General features: G+C 42.3%; 2 protein-coding genes across 2 annotated transcripts; both read right to left on the reverse strand.

Moving 5' to 3' along the window:
- On the reverse strand, positions 1-1806 carry LOC115787304 (uncharacterized). The gene is made up of 2 exons (XM_030739961.1): positions 1571-1806; positions 1-929 (listed from the first exon to the last, which is right to left on the reverse strand). The coding sequence occupies exons 1-2, from the start codon at positions 1737-1739 to the stop codon at positions 253-255; spliced, it is 846 nt and encodes a 281-aa protein (XP_030595821.1). The 5' UTR covers positions 1740-1806; the 3' UTR covers positions 1-252.
- A 1988-nt stretch (positions 1807-3794) lies between these two features.
- On the reverse strand, positions 3795-19204 carry sh3bgrl (SH3 domain binding glutamate-rich protein like). Its single transcript, XM_030739136.1, has 4 exons — positions 18952-19204; positions 7384-7569; positions 5087-5167; positions 3795-4697 (listed from the first exon to the last, which is right to left on the reverse strand). Exons 1-4 carry the CDS (start codon positions 18994-18996, stop codon positions 4659-4661), a joined length of 351 nt encoding a protein of 116 aa, XP_030594996.1. The 5' UTR covers positions 18997-19204; the 3' UTR covers positions 3795-4658.
- Between the last annotated feature and the right edge of the window lie 1023 nt (positions 19205-20227).

The raw sequence follows: 20227 nt of genomic DNA on the forward strand, positions 1-20227 counted from the left end.
TAAAGTTCATTGAAATGAATAATAGGTAGTTCCATGGTGGTGTAATACATAAATCTAACAGCAGATGGCATATGAAAGCAGCTAAGTTTCAGGCATCTTTTCATTAAGCAAGGGAACAAGGCGTTGTTTAAAATAGCACTGATATAGTGGATAACACTTGTGTTCATTTCACAGTTGTGTATTTGTAAACTAGGGTGTGAAGCAGCATAAGCAAAAACACCCAGCTGACCATTACATTTAAAGCTTTCATCATTATGGATGAGGATTTTCTGCTTCTGAAATCCTCAACATGGGGGAGCTGAAGTTGGATGAGCAGGGCACTAAGTTGTGGGTGTTCAGATAACTAATTTTCTTGCTGCCGTCTTCTGTGTCTTCTTCCAGACTGTCCAATAATGAGTCGGCCCCCTGTGACGCGCTGCCAGGCTGCGGTGGAGGCACCAGGCCATGCAGGAGGCTGTTCCCCAGGTGGGAATTGCACCGAGCCAAGTTTTCAGTTAGATGCTGCATGTACACCTCTTCCAGCTGTTTCTCCAGCAGCCCGTTCAGCACCGAGTTAGACATGGGCTCCAAACCTGAACCAGGCAGATCCAGGCTGATGTTCACACTGTCACCCATTACTAGATAACCCTGGTCTGGTATGGCTGGGATTGAATTTTGTGGTGCTTGCTGGGCTGTATATTCTGATTGAAGGCAATCTTGAGAGACAGGAGACTGCATATGAAAATCAGGGTTGCTGACAGAGGGTCTCATTAGGTTGTGTGAGATGCGACCTGAGTCAACCACCTGCAGGTCTGGATACTGTTCCAGCAGGCTACAGTCCTCGACATAAACAGGGTGCAGGTCAGTAGGGATCGAGAGGGCTGCAGGTCTCTGAGGCACCACTTTGAGAATCTGGGGTTGGGTGACGTTTAGATGTTCCTCTTTTGTCACTGATTACAGAAAAGACATTGGTTACTCACATGCTTAAATTTAATCACAAATGGGTTTCTTCATGCCTGTATTAGCTTTATTTATTTAATACTGCAGTTGCATTGTTTAACCAAACTAAAGTATAGTTATTATTGGTGTGAGATTTTAAAAAATGTCATAAATTCAGTGTCAGTTATACCAAAAATCACCAAATTCAGGCAATTTAACACTAGATCCAAAACTATAATCCTTGGTAACTTTCTCCCCATTTGTAGGGTAATGGAGTGGAATTTATAGCAGTTTTATAGTCATAATAACCACAAAAGAGCTTCAGACTATGAGTCACATTTACACTTAAAGTACCCCCCAAAAAACAAAAGAACCAAAAAAAAAAAAACCCAGACGAGTCAAACCAGGAACCTTCTTGCTGTACCCACTGAATCACCCCACCCATGTAAACTTAACTTATTTTTGCAGTGAGCCATTTTAAAACCAGTGATTCTCGACGTGTTGGTAAGAGTGTATGTAACAAAAGAGGAACCTTGTTAGAGAAAACTAGTTACTACATAAACCCAGTGCAGAAAATTATCTTTCACACTAACATTCTTTGAACCGTTTTTTTCCAACATTTTTCTTATGTAACGATAAAGAGGCTTTTTACCTGTTTCCGCTGAATGCACCCCTGGGACTGCAGAGCTGGAGTCAGAGCGCGCACAGTTGAATGGATCAGCACAATGACTGCTTGTCTGCCATCTCTTTTGCTTGGATTTGGAGGCAAACTTTCTCTCCTCCCTGTACATCAACAGTCTGAGAAAACCTTCAGCCAACATGCTGCCGAATAACTGCCCTCCTTTTTTCTGCCTCTTTTGCTTCTTCTGTCAGCTGCACGTACTAATGGCACAGCGTGACTGTGAATGCAGATATGAAGTTCTCGTGTTCTGTTTCACTTCTGCATCTGAGAACTGCCCCCCCCTCCACACGCACTTCCTTTATTAATCTATAACTGTCAATCAAAGTTGAGAAACAAGAACAGTGCATTTTTTTCACAACTTGAAAAGTTATTAATGCAGTGCATTAAGTAAGCACGCTGGAATCCCAGTAAGCATATATACATATGTACCAAAGGAAGATATAAACATCTCGCCTCACTCTGGACTTTGTTCTCACCACCAAGTTGAGGGAAACTGAGTGTAAAGGGGCTAAAAGGTTCTGTTTTGGGGCCTTTATTGTTTCTGTTATCCTGAGCACCTTCAAGCATGTGTCTTATCACTGCTATGCAGATAACCTTCAGTTATATAATATCTCTTTCAAGCCCCAAGACGTTTCTAAGCTACAGATCCTGAATAGGTGCTTAGACTCTATAAGAAGTTGGCTGGCTGACAACTTTCTCCAACTTAATGAAGAAAAAAACTGAAGTCCTCATCTGTGCCCCTGACAGATTTGTGCCTATGATAGTGGAAACTCTCTGTCCCCTTGCCACATTTGCTAAATCCTCTACTAGGAACCTTGGGGTAACTGTTGACTCTGCCTTCACTCTGGGTGTTCATGTCAAATCTCTGGTCCACTCTTGTTTCTATCACTTGAGAAATGACACCAAGTTCACGCTCTGAACTGGAAGTTGTTATTTGCACATTTATTTCATCATGTTTGGAATACAGTAACTCGCTGTTCACTTGTCTAAACCAAAACTTCTCGGAACATCTGCAGGTTTTCCAGAACGCTGCTGTAAGTCTTCTGACTAAGTCTTCCAAATACTCTCATGTCACACTGTTGCTGAGCCAGCTGCACTGGCTCCCAATTTAATCCAGAGTCCACTTTAAGATTCTGATTTTGACTTTTAGAGCTCTTCATGGACAAGCACCGGCTTACATCAGTTAACCTTTACATCCACGTGTCCCCATCAGCTCCCTGAGGTCATGTGATCAGGGCGTTCAGAGCTTTTGCAGCAGTGGCCCCCAGACTCTGGAGCTCTCTCTCTATTTTTAGACTTATATTTGGTTAACTCTTTTTGTTTTTTATTACGCCCTGCTATTTTGTTGTGAAGCACTTTGTGACGTTTATCTTGAAAGGCGCTGTGGAAATACAATTTTACTCATTTTTTACTTTGGCTTTACTTAAAGAGTTGGCAATTCTGTCTGATAGGCTGCAAATAATCAGCTTCATTATATTAAAAAAATCTGTCTTAAAATAGGCATGTAATTTTTAAATATGTAAGTTGAAGTAGCTGTTTGCGCATACAGACCTTATGCTTATAATATAACAGTAATATAGTAATACCAACGATCCAACGTCCATTTTAACTGAACCTGCAGAGGCGTCCCCAAAAGGGACGTCTCTGCAGGTTCAGTTGGATCGTTGGTCGCCTATCTGAGAAAGGACCTATTTGTACCGTTACATGGTTTGGCGAGAAAGTCAAATCTAGAGGCTGCCGTGCTCCTGGTAACACTCAGTGCTTTAGAATAGGTAGCAAACCCATTTACTGATCTGTGCCTCATCACAGTTTTATTTTGAAGGTTCCCGCTGACAACTCTGTGGACTTTTTTGTCCTAATAATCAAGCGTTTGATCTGATTTAGCACGCCGTGAGTTTCCCACAGTCTGACTGCAGTCAAATCTTAAGCAAACAGGATGCAACAGATCACACTTTGGAGGCCCACAGTGAAGTAATTACTATTACTTATTTTTATTTTGTTATTTCAGTTTGAGATTTTTAACAGATTTGCAGAATTTTCTTAAAGCACACACTGACTCTGTCATGATGGTCTCCTGAATGCTGACGAATGGAAAAAATTATGTTTAAATTTATAAAACAGTTACATGAAGGTGTACTGAATACTTTGTGAGATGACTCATATATGTTAAAGTAAAATAAAAACAGCGGCAATGTGTCAACTTACAATTATTTATTGTACATAAAAAATAACAGCGTGGGGCGAGGAGGCAGAACGTATTTCAAAATTGGTTTACTGTATCGAGTCATATTTTTTCATGTCACTGCTTTTTCAGGGAGAGAGTGCACCAGCTTACGTAAGTCAGGGATTTACCAACATAATGTAAAAATGAAAAAAGTATTCTAAGAGGAAAAAAAAAAAACCTGCTGTCCAACTTCCCCAAAATGCACAAAAATTGCATGTATTGTCATTTCTTTTTTTTTTTTAAACAAATACAGTCTAGTAGAAAAAAGGTTTGCTATTAAAACAGCATTAAGACAACAGGATGTAGGATGGGACTGTAACTTTCACAGAAGGCTCTGCAGTTTTGGGGGGGGGGGGGGGGGGGTCACACGATTTGATTGCAAAAAGTAACCAAAGCTCTCACGGTAAATAAATGATAAGCATGTTTTACAATTGAATGGATGATGTTCTGTTGGGCAAACGGTGAATCTCTCTTTGTGTATATTTCACTGGGTCTGATGGCGTTTCCTCAAACAGAGCGTCACACACCCGTGGTAATGGTTGAGTGACACGTCATTAGGCTAATAGGATAAGCAGGCTGAGATTAACGGGAGGAAGCTGAGCTGTTTTAGATACCCACAATAGTCTGCTTTAGTACCTCCTTTCACTACAGCTATCAAGGCACAGCTGAACGCAGATTTATGAAACAAAAACATAATGAAAAAAGTACATCAAAACCTTCCATATATTTATAAGCTGAGCAAAGTGTTGCTTCTTTCACCCCCCCTGGGTCTAGGCGAGGCTGGGTCCAGATCTGGGTTGGCCTGAGGTGTCAGGTAGAAACGATGTTGAGCTGCTACTGCTGCGCTTCTTTCTTTGCTTGAGCCTCAGCCTCCTGGAGGAAAACAGAGAGGCAGAAAGGAAAGGAAGAGACAGAGTGTGTTATGTTAAAATGGAGGATATTGGTTAATATATCCCTTGCTACAGCTCAGAGGAAAACCCCCTCCGTCTCCATAGTAACTGGCACACCTCCCTGCAGTTCCCACTACAGCAGGGAGGAGGTGCCAGTAAGCAGGAGTGAAAGCAGAAGCGAGAGGAGGCCTGCTGTGGTGTGAGGATATCATGAACAGATGTATTATATAATGTGTGTTTTCTTTATGGAAATTGAAGCGTGAAGACGAGTGTACATTTAAGATCATTTTACGGGAAATATGGCTAGGCTGTAGGAATGCAGTTTGCAGAAAGGACGGACACCGGCATGTGTTAGTGTGTCGATGAACTTACTTTAGAGCCCGGAGGAGCAGTCAGACCCAGAAATGCATACACAGCGTTTTCCTCTCTGGCATTGAAGAAGGCCTCATAGTTCTGCGAAGGAGGAAGAAACACAAACAGAGAAGTTTAATGCAGATCAATCAGAGGACCCGCTGAACTCCAGCCTGAGAACAGATAATTTGAAACAGACTCTGAGCCTGTGACCTAAGACAACCATCTGAGCAGTCGTGAGAAACAGTTGAGGTTGCGTTATCTGTCCGAGGACAGGCCTCGGCAGCCAGTCTGATAGGAAGGCATTGTCTTTTGAGAGTGTGACACATTTGCCGATTTACGGTTTAGTTGTCTTGCACATTCCTGATCCCTCGCTCCTTCTCTAACCCTTTGTCTTCCTCCTCTTTCTCCCCCGTGCACAAACAGATTTTTCAAAAGCATCCTACAGCTGCGAGTATCTCGGAAAACGCTGGCCTCTTTGTCCGTGACATTCAATACAGCCCATCCTGCAAGTGCACCTTCACTTTGAACCACCTATTAGCAGACCAGCATGATGCCACAGTGCACTCAGTGCTAAAGGCCCCATGTGTTTACAAAGGGAGTAAACGTACATCTGCTAACACCGTGCATTACATTTGTGTAGGGTTTGGTTGTGTATCTTTTTTAAATATTATAGCTGGTGCATTTAATGGCTTTTTTTTATTGAGTGATTTATTTGCTTATTTAGAAACATTGAGCTCGTCAGTTGAGTCGCAAGTCGCCTGGCGTGGATGGCTGCATGCAGCCTCTTTCTCTTTGCTCTTTCTCTGTCTTTTGGCCTCTCGGCAACACAGTAGTCAGTCACCAGCCTGTTGCAGGGCTAACACAGAGAGAGGGAGACAACCATTCACACCTGTGAGCAATTAACCTAATCCCAGTAACTGCATGTCTTCAGATTGTGGGAGGAAACCCACGCAGACACGGGGAGAACATGCAAACTCCACACAGCAAGAGGCCTGGGCCAAGGTGGAAATGAACCCAGACCTTCTAGATGTCATTCTAGCTGTGAGGCAGCAGTGCTAACTCTACGCCACCGTGCTGCTGCATATTAAGCCAGTCTGTTAAAACTGGTATAAACTAGATTTTTAGCAGGTGCAAAACCTGATGATATTAAGTTGTTTGAACTCAAACACATTATTACAATAAGATAGACCATCAAAAAGTACAGTCTACTCAGCATTAACAAGTAATGTTCACATTCTAGGTAATTTTAAGTAATATGAACTCAATATTTTCAAGTCAATCAAAATCTGGGTTTTTGTTGCCCAGCAAAAAAAAAAAAAAAAAGATCAGAGAAAAGGGAAAGTTGGAGGAGAGAGGGAGAGAATGTAAAAAGTGCGAAGCAGGAAGAAGGTCAGTTAAAAACTTTAAGGGCATATTTGAAATTGTTGTATTCAGTGTATGTGAAAATGGGCTTGATGCTTGAGCATAATGTTTGTAATTTAGAAGTCTGAACTCACTCTGAACCTCATTCTCTGTTTCAAAAGCCTTCCTATTAGCTATAGTGAATCTTTCCTCCTACAGCCATGGTGGGAAAATTCAGGGTTCACGTAGGCTTTTTCAATTTGCAGTCTGGACAACTTTCTTCCTGTAGACTGGGTGCTGTCATCCATTGGTTTGTGGACTCCGATTTGGAAGCCTCAAGCGTGGGGTGGATGAGACTAAGAAAGCTGCTAAGACACTTTATACTCTGTACTGTAATGACTCGCCAATTAAAATGCAGCCACACCCTAAAACACACCTCGCTTTGTCATCTGTTTTACTATAAAACACGGCTATTTTCTCCTGGACATTTATACAATCATACTTTTTTGCTCCTAAAGAAGCTCCCCCTATTGACCATTACAAAGACGATTATAGGTAGTTTGTGTCGGTTTCACTTTTCAGACCCATAGGCTGTGTCCATCTTTTATATACTGCGTATGTGGGGGCAACAGAACATTGACATATTGAGACCTTACGTGTTTCCTATCAGCCTCAGTCTCCCACAACTCTGTTTCCACTTAACAAAAATATACTAGCTGTCTTGTAAGTTGCTACATTCCCCACTGTGTTCACCAGCTGTTCACTAACTATGTTTGGCAGCTTTGTGGTGCTGAGAAGGGCGTGTACAATGAGTGTTTTTTTATTTTTTCACTGAACACAGCAGCACTGCTGCTACTGAAAGCGATGAATGTGGTCAGAATGAAAAAGAACAGTGAAGACATGAGCTTAATGTTCTCAACAGTACCTGCATGGACAATCACATGCAAATGAATCTGTGTGTGCGTGTGTCTTACCCCACAATATTTGGCTTCATTAAATATCTGTGGGGGGAGAGGGTTCCCTGTGGCAGGCCTGGACTCCTCTGGGACATTCTCCCTCATCCACTTCCTGTTGGCCTCGTTGGCCGCGATGTCACACTCCTCAAACTCGATCTTATTGACCGCCAGGAAGCCCATCACATCCTGCTGCTGCTTTTTAATCTGTGTGCGGGTAGATGAGAAAGAAGGAAAGGGAGGGGTCAGTTGTCAGTTAAACATGAGTCAGCATATGAGGAAACACAAGGGCCTCATTTCACCGTACTGTCATGAGTCTGTTTCAGAAATGAGGACACTTTTTCTGCTGTGAGAAACACCATGACAGAGATCGTTGATGCTCTGTTACTAAGTTACCACTCTGCTAGCAAGCGAAGGAAGTGATACATGAGCACTGAAGCGGGTGAACTTGGGCAAGGCTAAGCATTTTCTCTGCATTAAAAACAAAAAAAAAACACCACACAATGAAGAAGACAGCAACTCTCGGAATCAGACACCTGGAATTCCCCACAGGAGGAAATGTCAATTTGTTATTTAAAAAAAAGCATCTCAAAAGAATTAGTCAAGAATTGCATTGGTTTTTGCACCTGATGAAGTGACATTTGTATATTCACATAAATACAGAAAGCATTTCACTGTCTGGATTTTTAATGGCAATGTGGTTGAATTTGACAGGCATCTCAGACCCACAAAAGGATATCGTGCTGCAGTGGGAAAAACAAATTACCAAATTAAACATTAACACATTTGTCATTTGCCACACTTCTAAAATAGCCTATGCGGTTTGCTGCGAAGCAACATTTTAGTCTAAGAGGAACAAAAAAAAGCAGCTCGGCAGCTGAAAAGGAAATAAAGGTCTATCAAGGTCACCACGGTGATGTCTTGTGGGATTTCATCTCTAAATGCATCCCACTGAAAAATAATGAAGACGCTACATAAAAGTGAATTTATCTTTGCTTTCTCCCTTCTTCTGTCTTTCTTAGCGTGTGTGTGTGTGTGTGTGTGTGTGTGTGTGTGTGTGTGTGTGTGTGTGTGTGCGTATGTTTATAATACCTTGTGGGGACAATTTTCCTGACATATACTACGTTGTGGGGACCAATTGCTCCTTGTGGGGACTGGAACCTTGTCCCCACAAGGGGAAACCCTGTTTTTGGGTCAGGGGTCAGAGTTAGGGCTAAGGTATGAATTGAGTTTAGGTTAGGGTTAGGGTTAGGTATGTGATGGTTAGGGTTAGGAAAAGGGTAAAGGTAAGGTTTAGGCTGTAGAAATGAATGGAAGTCAATGGAAATTCCCCACAAAGATAGTAAAACACACTTGTGTGTGTGTGTGTGTGTGTGTGTGTGTGTGTGTGTGTGTGTGTGTGTGTGTGTGTGTGTGTGTGTGTGTGTGTGTGTGCGCGCGCAGTTGTGGTCCAATGAGCTCTCAGTGGGTGTGTGTAAGAGGGTGAATGGCCCTACAAGGCCAGACGGAAACATTAGCTCCTCTGGGACTTGAGAGGAGGTAACTGGTCAAACACAAGCCAAATAAGGCCTGCTGCATGGAGACACACACACACACACACACACACACGCGCCCTTAGCTGCACACAGTCACACATCTTAAATCAAAGTAAACAAATTTCACTGCAAAAGCATAGCAAGAATCAATGTATCATCTTTGTGTCAGACCTGACACCACCCTGTGAGGGCTCCTCCCAGCTTTATGGCGTGCAGATGAGACAGGTGGATTATTTAAGCTCTATCTGATGAAACTTCACTAAGGCATGGAAGCGCAGAGCTGACAATGCTTTCCCATCAGCCGCAACCTGAATCATGGCAGTTGCACTCCAAAGGGCAAAGTCCTAAAACCAGCTCACTCCCTCGCTCTCTCTCTCTCCACCTGCCCTGGAAAGCAATGCAACATGAAGCATCCAAGCAGAAAACTCAAACGCGCTTTTATGCACTCTGTTTCTCTTAACATGCACAAAATAAATCTTCTCTCGGGTAGAAGAATATGCACAGCCCCACTAACAGTTCCATGTCTCGCACCATCATCTGAATTACATGTACAGAGTGTACACGAGAGATTATTTGAATCCCAAAATGTTAAGATGACAAATTAAGCATAAGGTTTCTCACACATCTCTTTGCTTCTTCGCTTTGGTGCACTCTGGACATTGCTCCAACAGGGCTGCATTGTACTGTTGCCAACCAAAATTAATTTGTAGGACAAACTGGCCACACGCCATCTGCCCCTAACTCTAATTGCGCAGTGGGAGCTCCCAGCTTTGGCCCTCTGAAATGCTCCCTGGTGTCTTGAGTCTTGAATCGAGCCCCTGGTGATTTTAATATGAAAGAAAACAGACCGTCTTTGGATTTGGGTGTGGTAATAAACAAACACTTCTGCTTGTACAATTTACTTCTTATCTATTTCTCTGGAATGCTAGTATATCATTCCTCAGTCTTCTTCTCAAGAAGAAGAAAATCACCATCTTCTCAAGAAGAAGAAGAAGAAGAAAAAAAAAGAGAGGGAGGCAGGTCAGTATGTGGCTACAGGAGAGACCTGCAGGTGTGAGGTTTCATTTCCATAAACCATGCTTTCTCTTGCATCGTTTCCATGCATGCAAATATACACTGGTATTTAGCAATGCAAAAACAAAAAAAGGGAGCGCTAATCTCCATGTTGCTTCTTTTGCATCCATGTGGATCAGTGTTAGCATAATACAATGTTAGTCTATCCACCACTCTAGACCGCATTTAGTAAAAATAATATGTGCATGCAGACAATGTATGACTTTGGTAACTGCCTAAGGCACCAAACCCCACTTTTGCTCCAGGGAGCAAAAGTTTTACCTATCCTTTGAAAACAGTTCAACATGTTTTAGTTAGATTTGTACTCAGACAATGATTCCTACTCACTTCAATGGTTCTCTAACATTTCCTGTAGTTTGAAGTTTCAACAACCGTTGAATGGATTGTACTGACAATTGGTAAGCACTGTTTAAATATCTTCACGATCAAAGTAAACTTTACATACTTAAGTACTCTGGCTTGCGATCAGATTAAGCCAGCTGAACATCAACATGTTAGCATTGTTACTGTGAGCAAGATACCACAATGATATCAGTGTTTAGCTCAAAGCACTGTGCAACCCTCACTCAGCATTACGTCTGTTGTGTCGAGTCACTCACAAAGAATTACTTACTGCTGACTCACTATACTCATTTCTAATGTATCATCTGGATTAAGAGAGAAGAGCCTGAAAAAGGGACTAAGAATCACTGTTGACCAGTATTGCAGCACTGACATGGCACTCTAATTATGTTTTATCACATTCCCAGAATACCCCTTACACACACCCATGGAAGGACTGGGAAAATCATTAGACAATGTATCCATGAGATATTTAGAAATCACATTTGGCTCTTCATGCAGCAACATGAGTCTTGGAGCATGCAGATCAACGCTAACATGCAATATTAGTATGTCCAAAACCTTCATAAACATCTTATAGGATGTGAAATACAGACTAATTCCAGGGAAATGTTGGAATATGAAAGCATAATACACATTTTGAAGTCATAGCAGCTACCTTGGACAGTGACCAAGGTAGCTGAGCTCTACAGCCAATAACACTTGTGTAATATACATTTTTAAATTTGTTAATCATTGTTTTGGTAACCTTAAATATGATTGGAATACCAGTGTAACCCCTCCAAATGGCTATCGTCTCTTAGAAATTTCCGTGTTAAGCAGGATCCAGTATGTCCAAAAGAGATAGACAGTCATGCAAAAAGGAAAGTTCTCACAGGACTCTTTGCAGTCCTTTGAGGAGTTCGTGGTGAGCTCAATGACTGCAAGGTGCCCAGGTCCCGTGGCTGCAAAACAAGCCCAAATCATCACCCCTCCATCATCGTGCTTGGCAGTTGCTACAAAGTGTTTGTGCTGATCTGCTGTCCTTGGTTTTTGCCAAATGTGGCGCTGTGCATTATGGCCAAACATCTCTACTTTGGTCTCGTCTGTCTTGTGGTTTGCTCTTTGCAAACCTAAGCTGTGCTGCCATGTTCTTTTCAGAGAGAAGAGGCTTTCTCCTGGCAACCCTTCAGAACAAGACTTGTTCAGTCTTTTTAGAACTATGCTGTCATGAACTTTAACATTTAAAATGCTAACTGCGGCCTGTAGGATCTCAGATGGAGCTTGTGGGGTTTTTTGCAGTTTCTTTGAGTAACTGCACAGTCTGACCTTGGGGTGAATTTGCTGGGACGTCCACTCCTTTATGGCATTGCTCCAGACCAGTAAACTGCCAGAACTTCTGCTTTTATAGAGGTGCTCACATTTGCTGATGATCAATTAATCAAGTGCTTTCGATTATCAGGATCTGGCTGCTACTTACTCTCTTAATTCCTATGGAGTAAGTAAGGGGGTAATTAATTTTTTCGAAAAACTGCATAGAGTCTTGTAAAACTTCCCTTTGACTGTAATACATTTTACTTAGACAAAAATGTGTTAAACAACATTACTCCTCCTTACTAGAAAGTTTCTGATTCATTCAATAACCCCTATCCCGTGTATTTGGTGTTGCTAATTTCAGTAAAACATATCGCTACATAAATAAGTGACTAGAGTCTGAGTCAAACAAAGCTGAAGGAGGTGAAATGTGCACCATATGAACTTTGGTTTACATTCCTCATAATCACGTGGGAGTTATGGCAGGACAATGAGATCACATTCAGACATGATCAATCCCAGAAAAGGTCAGAACTCCAGGGTTAACAGCTGCCAAACAATGACAAGCGTTGATTGGATGGACCGTATCCACAACACTGGCTTAGATCAATATGGTGGAGACTAATTGAATCCCCTATCGGACTGAGGGTTAGGTTCTGCCCATGTTCATTTCAATCAGACAGGAAGAGAAAACATGTTTAAAATGTCAGTTGTTCTTCCCATATAAGATTGAATAGACTATCTAATTCTCCTGAAGCCCAACATTTGAATATGGGAAAAAACACTCTTTGGACCAAAAGGAAACATGAATCAACAACTGCCCTGTGTGCTCATACTGTAAGGGATAAAGCTTTTGTCTTGATTAGATCAAGTCTGATTGCAGCTGAAAACAGTTGCTTACTGGAATACTACCAAGAACAGTAGTCCCCACCCAGTCCTGAGCTCAGTCAGCGTTACAATATTGTTAGAAAAGAGCCTTACACTGCCACTCTGGCTGAATTCCCTCACTGCTGTCTGGAGGTGAAACAACAGCAAAAAAGGTCAGAAAATGATGTGTTATACAAACTAACTGTAGCATCCGCCCAAATCGAGTCTGACTTATAGGCCCTAATCCACAGTAGAGAAATGTACAATAACCCTGACATTCTGAGGAAGTCCTGGACATACACAGACACACTGCGTGTCCACAGTGCACCACGTTATTACAGATTCACAGAGCATTTATTGTGGCAATAAGGAAATTGTAGAACAGTGTAGCTGCTGTGCAGAAATGGAAATGAAGGAGGAAATGTGCCGTGGTGCTGGCCAACGGTTTTAACTCTTAGACAGACACTGAAAATTTTAAAGTGACCTGGTGGTACGAAATCTAGATATACTACTGTAGGTGTGTTTGTACATTTGCATGTGTGTATTTAAGAAAAAATTCTAGTTTGTTACTCAAATTTAGCCTCAGTGGAAACCAGGGATACCTGGTGGCAATCTCTAAAAGACACTTTACATACAAATACTTGCCATGGTCCCCCAGGTCTAGGACCCAGGGTTTTGAAATGTCTTTGCATCATTATTCTTGATTTGTTTTTTATATTTATATTCCTAGGTTTTATTTCTGGTTTAGTTTTGTTCATGGTTACTGTTTATTTTATATTTCCTGTGTCCCCGTGTGTTTCGCCTCTTCGTCATGGCCTCATGGTTGTCTGGTTTCCCCATTTTACTTATCTCGTCTCTCCATTCAGATATGTCTCCTGTTTTCTGTGCCTTTTGTTCCCTGCCTGCTTGAGCTGATAGGTTGTTAGGTTCATTCATGTGTACTGTGTTTATCGTGTGCCTGCCTCCCCGTGTTGCGTCAAGTCTTCCTGTTTTACTTTGCCAGTCCCTTGTATCGTGTGCTTTGTGTTCAGTTTTGCTTCCCTTGTCTCGTTGGTTAGATTCAGTTCACCTGTTCCTCCCTGGTGTGTCTTATCTCCTTGATTGCCTCATGTCTATACATTGGCTGAGTCTTCCTTTGTTGTCCGTGTTGTGTCCTCGTCTTTGCCTCTGTGTATCCAAAATTCCTCCTAGTTTCCTAGTTAGTATATCGGGCTCCTGTCCAGCACTGTATATTTCTAGTATATTTTTTGCCCGTGTGATCCAGCAGTAAAGCTGCATTTAAGTTCAATCCTGTCTTCCGAGTCCTGCATTGGGATCCTATTCCTGCCTGCCATACAGCCCGTTCTACAACAATACTATTTTTATGTACTACATAAAAAATTTAGGTTAAACACTATTGGCCATGGTCCAAGACTAAAAGGAAAAAGTCAATGAAGACCACAATAGGAAAAAATATTTAGTCCAGGATTAGACTTAATCCCTGTATGGGAAACTGGGCCTATATGCTTTAAAAAGCAATGCTGGAAATGTCTCTAGAGAACTCAGACATACAACATTATATCTTCAAGTGATTCAAATGTTCTGCTTCACATTACTCAGTGGAAACACAATAACTTCAGCTCACATTGTGATACTGTCATGTACACTGTATAGCAAGCAGCAACCTCCAGTTCCTCAAATGGCCAACACACTGATTGGCTCTTTGGTTAATTGTACCAGCAGACTGTCCAAGAAGCCAGAGCTCCAGTTTGATATGTGAATTTCTAGCATTTTATTTGTATAATTACCAGCCACATGGGTTGGGGCAAATTGTTGATATGGAAATATATTTCATCAGGGCTTCTTGCAATGAAATTACTAATGCACTAGCAAAAAATATTGCTATTTTATCAGAGCATGCAGGCGCTCTTAACAGATTCCCCTGTTAATTTTACAGCCCTGGTAATAGTGCTGACGCATTAGTAAATTTAACAATACAGTGATGTGAATAAGTAGCTTTTTGCCTTTTTAGTGGTATTTTTTTCTTCTTTTGTCCTCTGTTTCTTCATCTGTTGTATCATAGGTGAGTATCTTGCATTGTACTGCAGAATCACTGTACATTTCAGCATATAATCATAGTATCGTACCTTGACTTACTCTGTGATTCTAGCCCCTAAACACGGGTAATGTTGAGGCTTCAAAATGTGACTTCATTAACTTGACGTCACAGTAGGTACATTAATGGTTTATATGCCGTCTGTATTAAGACAGCCATCCATGCTTTGCTGGAAATTTTAAAGAACCACACCATGAACAACAAGTCATCCCTGTTACACTTCTTTGAAGTTTACTTAAAGTCTGTTTGAAGGACATACAGTTGTGGTCATAAGTTTACTGAACATACACTCATCATGGGCATGAATAACATGGTAATTTGGGGGCATTTAATGATTCCTTTGAACTGTTCTTTTTCCAGGATGGAACGACTGTACAGCAAACATCTTTAATGACTTTAAAAGACAAGAACTGGATGCACAAGTTTGAATTTATTTTGGATTTTCTCTAATCTTTAAATCTAATCTCTAAATCTTTTAATAAGTGGTGCTGAAGGTTCTACAATGTCTTTTAACTTGACAAGGCCAAGGACTATTAACTTCTTGTTAGTTGTCATGACTGACTACAACTGGTAGTTTCTCTTTGCCAGTATAAAAAGGATTTGTTTGACAGCACTCATTTTATTGACCAATATTCTGAACAATGGGATAGTCCAAGGAATTGAAGATCTAAGAAGGAGAAGTAGATTTACACAAGTTGGGAAAGTCTCTTGGAGACATTTATAAACAGCTGCAGATACCAAGATCATCAGTTCAAACAAATGTGAGTAAGTACAAGTTATTTGGATGTTCAATTCAATTCAATTTTATTTATATAGCACCAATTCAACAACAAGTCACCTCAAGGGGCTTTATATTGTAATGTAAAGACCCCACAATATTAGAAAAAAACCTGAATAATCACATGACCAAATATGAGCAAGCACTTGGCAACAGTGAAGGAAAAGCTCCCTTAACAGGAAACCTCTGCCAGAACCAGGCTCAGGAAGGGGCAGTCATCCGCCATGAACGGTCGGGGGTGAGGGGAAAGAGATGAGGAGTGGGGAAGAGAGACTACTTTGCTAAGATCTGGAAGAAGAACCAAACTGTCACCCTCAGATGACAGAAAATTGGTTAGGATATTCAGGAACAACCCAGGAACCACCAAGGCTCAAGCCTGCCATGAACTGGAAACTGCTGGCACACCAGCATCACTGTCCACAGAGAAGCACTGAGAGGATGCTGACCAAGAAAGAAACCCCTGCTCCAAAATCAACACCTTCAAGCTTGACTGGAATTTGCAGCTGCCCATATGGACGAGCCAAAAGCCTTCAGGAGAGAAGTTTTATGGTCAGACGAGACAAAAATTGAGCTATTTGGTCACAATCACAAGAGGAGTAAAGGTGAGGCTTTCAAAGCTAAGGACACTGTGCCAGCTGTCAAGCATGGTGCCGGTAACTTCATGCTATTGGCCTGTTTGGCTGCCACTGATACCGGCACAATGCATAAAGTGAATGGAATGATGATGTAGGAGGACTGTCTCCAAATTCCTCAAGTTCACCTCAAATCAACAGCTAGACAGTTCAAACGTAGACACAGTTGGGTGTTCCAACAGGACAATTATCCCAAACACACATCAAAACTGGTTTTGGAAGCAGGCTAACATTACAGTAAGCTTCTGCGATGCCTTTCCCAAAGCCCAGACCTCAACCCTATTGAAAATTTGTGGACTATGTTGAAAAGCAGGGCCTGTGCTGGGAAATTAACCAATCTAAATGAACTTTACCAAGAAGAGTGGTGAAATATCCAGCCAGAATCATGCCAGAAGCTTGCTGATGGCTACCAAAAGCATCTGGTTGAGGTGCAACTTACTAAGGGACATGTAACTAAATATTAGTGGGGGTGTATGTATACTTTTGACCCTGTGTGAATTACAGAAAATCCAAAATTGTACACCCTATTCTTGTTTTGTAAAGTCATTAAAGGTGTAAGCGGTACAATCATTCCACCCTGGAAAAAAAACCCAAAAACATAGTCTTAGCAGAATACCCACATTGTATCACATTTATAGACTTTGATTTACTGAATCACATGTTTGTATTTTCCATTTAATTGAGCTCCTTCATTAGTGTAATTTTTGACCTTTCTGAGCTATTTTTTTCTCTAATATTTTTAATTTTTATTGAGTTACATTGTATTTATGTACTAATGGCTGTAACACAGTAATTTCCCAAATTGGATGATAAATAAGGTATTTCCTATTCGTATTATGGAATTTTTGTTGTTGTCAGCGTTCCCCTTTTCGGCTAGAAAAATGTTGATGTTTTTTCCAAGCATACGAAACTGGAGTTTGTGGCATTTTTCTAAACTTTGAGGAACAATAAGTTTGACATACTCCCACTCAGTTCTTTTCTTTTTAGTCCCTTATTATACCCTTTCCTAACTCTGTGTAACTCTGTCAAATCTGTTTAGTGAGCCATATGATGTAAATCTGATATTATGGTCCTCTATGAGAAACAAGTGTACCTAAGGTCAGTCCAGTTAACAGTACATTGCAGCTGTTTCTTTTGATCTTCCGCTCTTATATGGATAGGGTTTTAGATGAAATAAGCCCCAAAAGCTTGAACACAAACCAGAACTTCATGTCTTTGGAAAACAAAACCATCTATCTGGTTCATGCTGACTGTTGTAGTTTGGCCAGTGCTGAATGTGATATAGCCCTCTGGCTAACTTCACACAGTCTGTCTCTCTGACCTGCATTCAGTTTCCTCTGTGGAGCAAAAAGCTTTAAATGTGTGTGGGTTTTTTTTTTTTTTGTAATACTCCTGCTTATCTCCCTGTTTTTGGCTCTTCCTCTCTGCACATGCTGATTTATACTTAAACGCTTAATGTAGCATCAGATGCTGCCGAGTAGAGGAATGTGATCATGTTGTTTTGTAGACACTGATGCAATCGAACGGCAAGCTTGGTGAGGCTTTTCACCACAACTTGCCACTCAGCAGCTTGCTAATGCTAATTACATAGAGAGATTTTAAAGTACTATATAAATCAGACATTAAGCAAGTCCTTTAATGGTCTATAACAGCATATCTGCTAAGAAAAAACAAAGGGAATGAGCTACAATAGCAGAGGGGATCAAGATGAAACAGATGAATTGTGTTTAGTGACACTTTAATGCTGCTGCTGATCTGCTGACTGCAAAAACAGTGCAGCTCAGAGATGATAACATCAGTGTAAAGTCATGGGTCTGTACAGAACAGCAGTACATAAGCTTGTAGACCTTTTCTAGAGGACTTTACTGAAAACAAATCAATGAGAGGTAATGCACTTTCCCAGACAGACTCCAGCACTTTGATGGCATCGCTGACTCTAAACTCACTCCTGTCTGACTCTACAGGAAGCTGCTGTACTCTAAGCCTGCTGCTGAGCCTTTGCAAACGTCATTTACTGTTTGGGCGATAAAGTCACTCAGAGCCGTGCAACTGAAAGGAGGCTCTGTTTGATTGTTTCCTGTATGTGAGCTGTGAAAACAAACGGCTCGGGGAGGGAAAATCGCCCCAAAGGTGATCTCAAGCACAGAGGCCGACAGGTCACTATAAAGTTGGACACTTTAAAAGTAGTTATTTGTAAGCTTTTCTCATGACAAAAATTGCACATGCACAGACCCTGAGTGGGAAGCTAAAGCAATACTTTTCATCACATCTTGTGTTAATAGTTGTGGAAATACAGTAACTGTGAATTCAAGCTTTAATAATGAGCTTCTGTGTACTCATTTAGGTTGATCCAGAACTTCAGCAAGTCCTAAACAGTGCTTCAGGACTACAGCTGCTTGTCTGAAAGGAGGGGGGGGGGGGGGGGGGGGGGGGGGGGGGGGGGGGGGGGGGGGGCTGGAGAATTGCATCACCATCATTCCTCTCCACTCTGGAAGAAACTGGCAAGTCTGGAGCTAAAGGAATCTCCTTTCTAGAAAAACAAGCGCCCTGCTCTGGCATCAGGTGACACAGCAGATCATTTTAAGCTCATCTATTGATTTTTTTTTTCTGCATGCATTTCCTATTCACAGTCTAGTTACAACTGAAAAAAAAAAGCTCTAAACTGTCAGTCCAGGAAGCACTGTGACAAACCGCAGCTGAGAGACAAGCCTGCTCTTTACTCAAACGTCCTCCCTGCCTCTTTTCTCTCTGTGAATAAAGTTAAAGAAAATCAAGGAGAGACTCCAGCTGCGTCCAAAGTCTGGGTGAGGGCAGAGCTACATGCTTACTGATGAGTCAGGCCACTCCAGACTGAAAGGATGACAGCCCGATGGGTATCAGTTAAGTTGAATAAAAGTTCAGTCTGCCTGCTTGCACATAAACCCAACTAAAATCTCGCGTATACGAGCGACATGCAATTATTGTGTGCCTTACCGAAGTGGATCCGGAGGACGATGCTATGTACACTTTGATCACCATGGTATATCCTTGATGCTTTCACAAGTCCGGCAGGCTAAGCAGTCGGCTGGTTGCTCTGCTCCTTGCAGACGCTTTGCAGGTGGGTGGCTGAGCAGGGAGACAAAAAAACTACAGCAACAAACTTCCGAGGCTGAAATAACGTACGTCTCTGGTAGACAGCGCAGACTATCTGCGCAAATGCTCCGGTCCTCAGCACTGGATGGAGCTTTGCATTCCTCCTCCGCCTCCACTCTGCCTCTCCGCCCCTTTTAGTCTGTGTGTGCATGTGTGTGTGTGTGTGTGTGTGTGTGTGTGTGTGTGTGTGTGTGTGTGTGTGTGTGTGTAGAGCTGAAAAGCACACACTCAGAGACTTGTACACGCAGAGAGCCCACAGCCCTGTCAAGATGGCAACGGGGTTATATTGTCTGAATATTTCAGCATCGACCCCCCCCCCCCCCCCCCCCCCCCCCCACACACACACACACACACAGACACACACCACCCCTGCCACAACACCATCATTACCACCCCTTTGTCTGCAAAGCCAGACACTGGCTATTGTTCTCTGCACATTGCACATGTGCACCGTTACAGGTGTCCCGGTAAATGCTGGCATTTTATGTGAATGAAGCGGGGAGTAAATGTGAAATAAAACCTGGTGTGATTTTTCGGAACACTTCCGAGCGCTTTTTGTGTAACAGCACAGCCAGTGGAAGCGCCGTCTTCAGCAGCCGCTTTATATTAGTCGGGCTTTGTGGGCCCCCTGCAGGCGTCTGGAGCAGACGACGCAAGGCTTTTCCCTGAAACGAATTTAGGAAAGCCGACTGACAAACAAAAAAAAAAAAAAAATGTGTCGGGAGAGGAGTGGGCGCCATATTGGACTCAAACGCGAAGTGAATTTGTGGTAAAATTCCTCCCCGCTGACCGCTGCAGATGTGAGCCCGTGCTTTAAACAAGAGCCAGCGAGGATGCGTGGCTCACACTGGGGCATGTTGCCTGCCGCCGGGGCCTGTATGAACCGTGCGCACCGGCTCAGCCGCGCGGCCTCTCTCTCTCTCTCTGGCGCTAACGCGGCGCACTCATATGAAGGCAACATGTCCTCGAGTGCGAGCCTTTTCCCTTCTTGCAGGCTTCCTCCCATCTCGCTCTGCAAGAAGCCATTCGCGCAGACCCCAGAACATCACCGGCTCCAAAATTCCAAGTGTTCTGCAGCCCCGAATGGCGTCACCCGATTGGCCGAGAGCCTATCAAT

The sequence above is a fragment of the Archocentrus centrarchus genome, chromosome 10 (genome assembly GCF_007364275.1).
Source record: "Archocentrus centrarchus isolate MPI-CPG fArcCen1 chromosome 10, fArcCen1, whole genome shotgun sequence".
Lineage (NCBI taxonomy): Eukaryota > Metazoa > Chordata > Actinopteri > Cichliformes > Cichlidae > Archocentrus > Archocentrus centrarchus.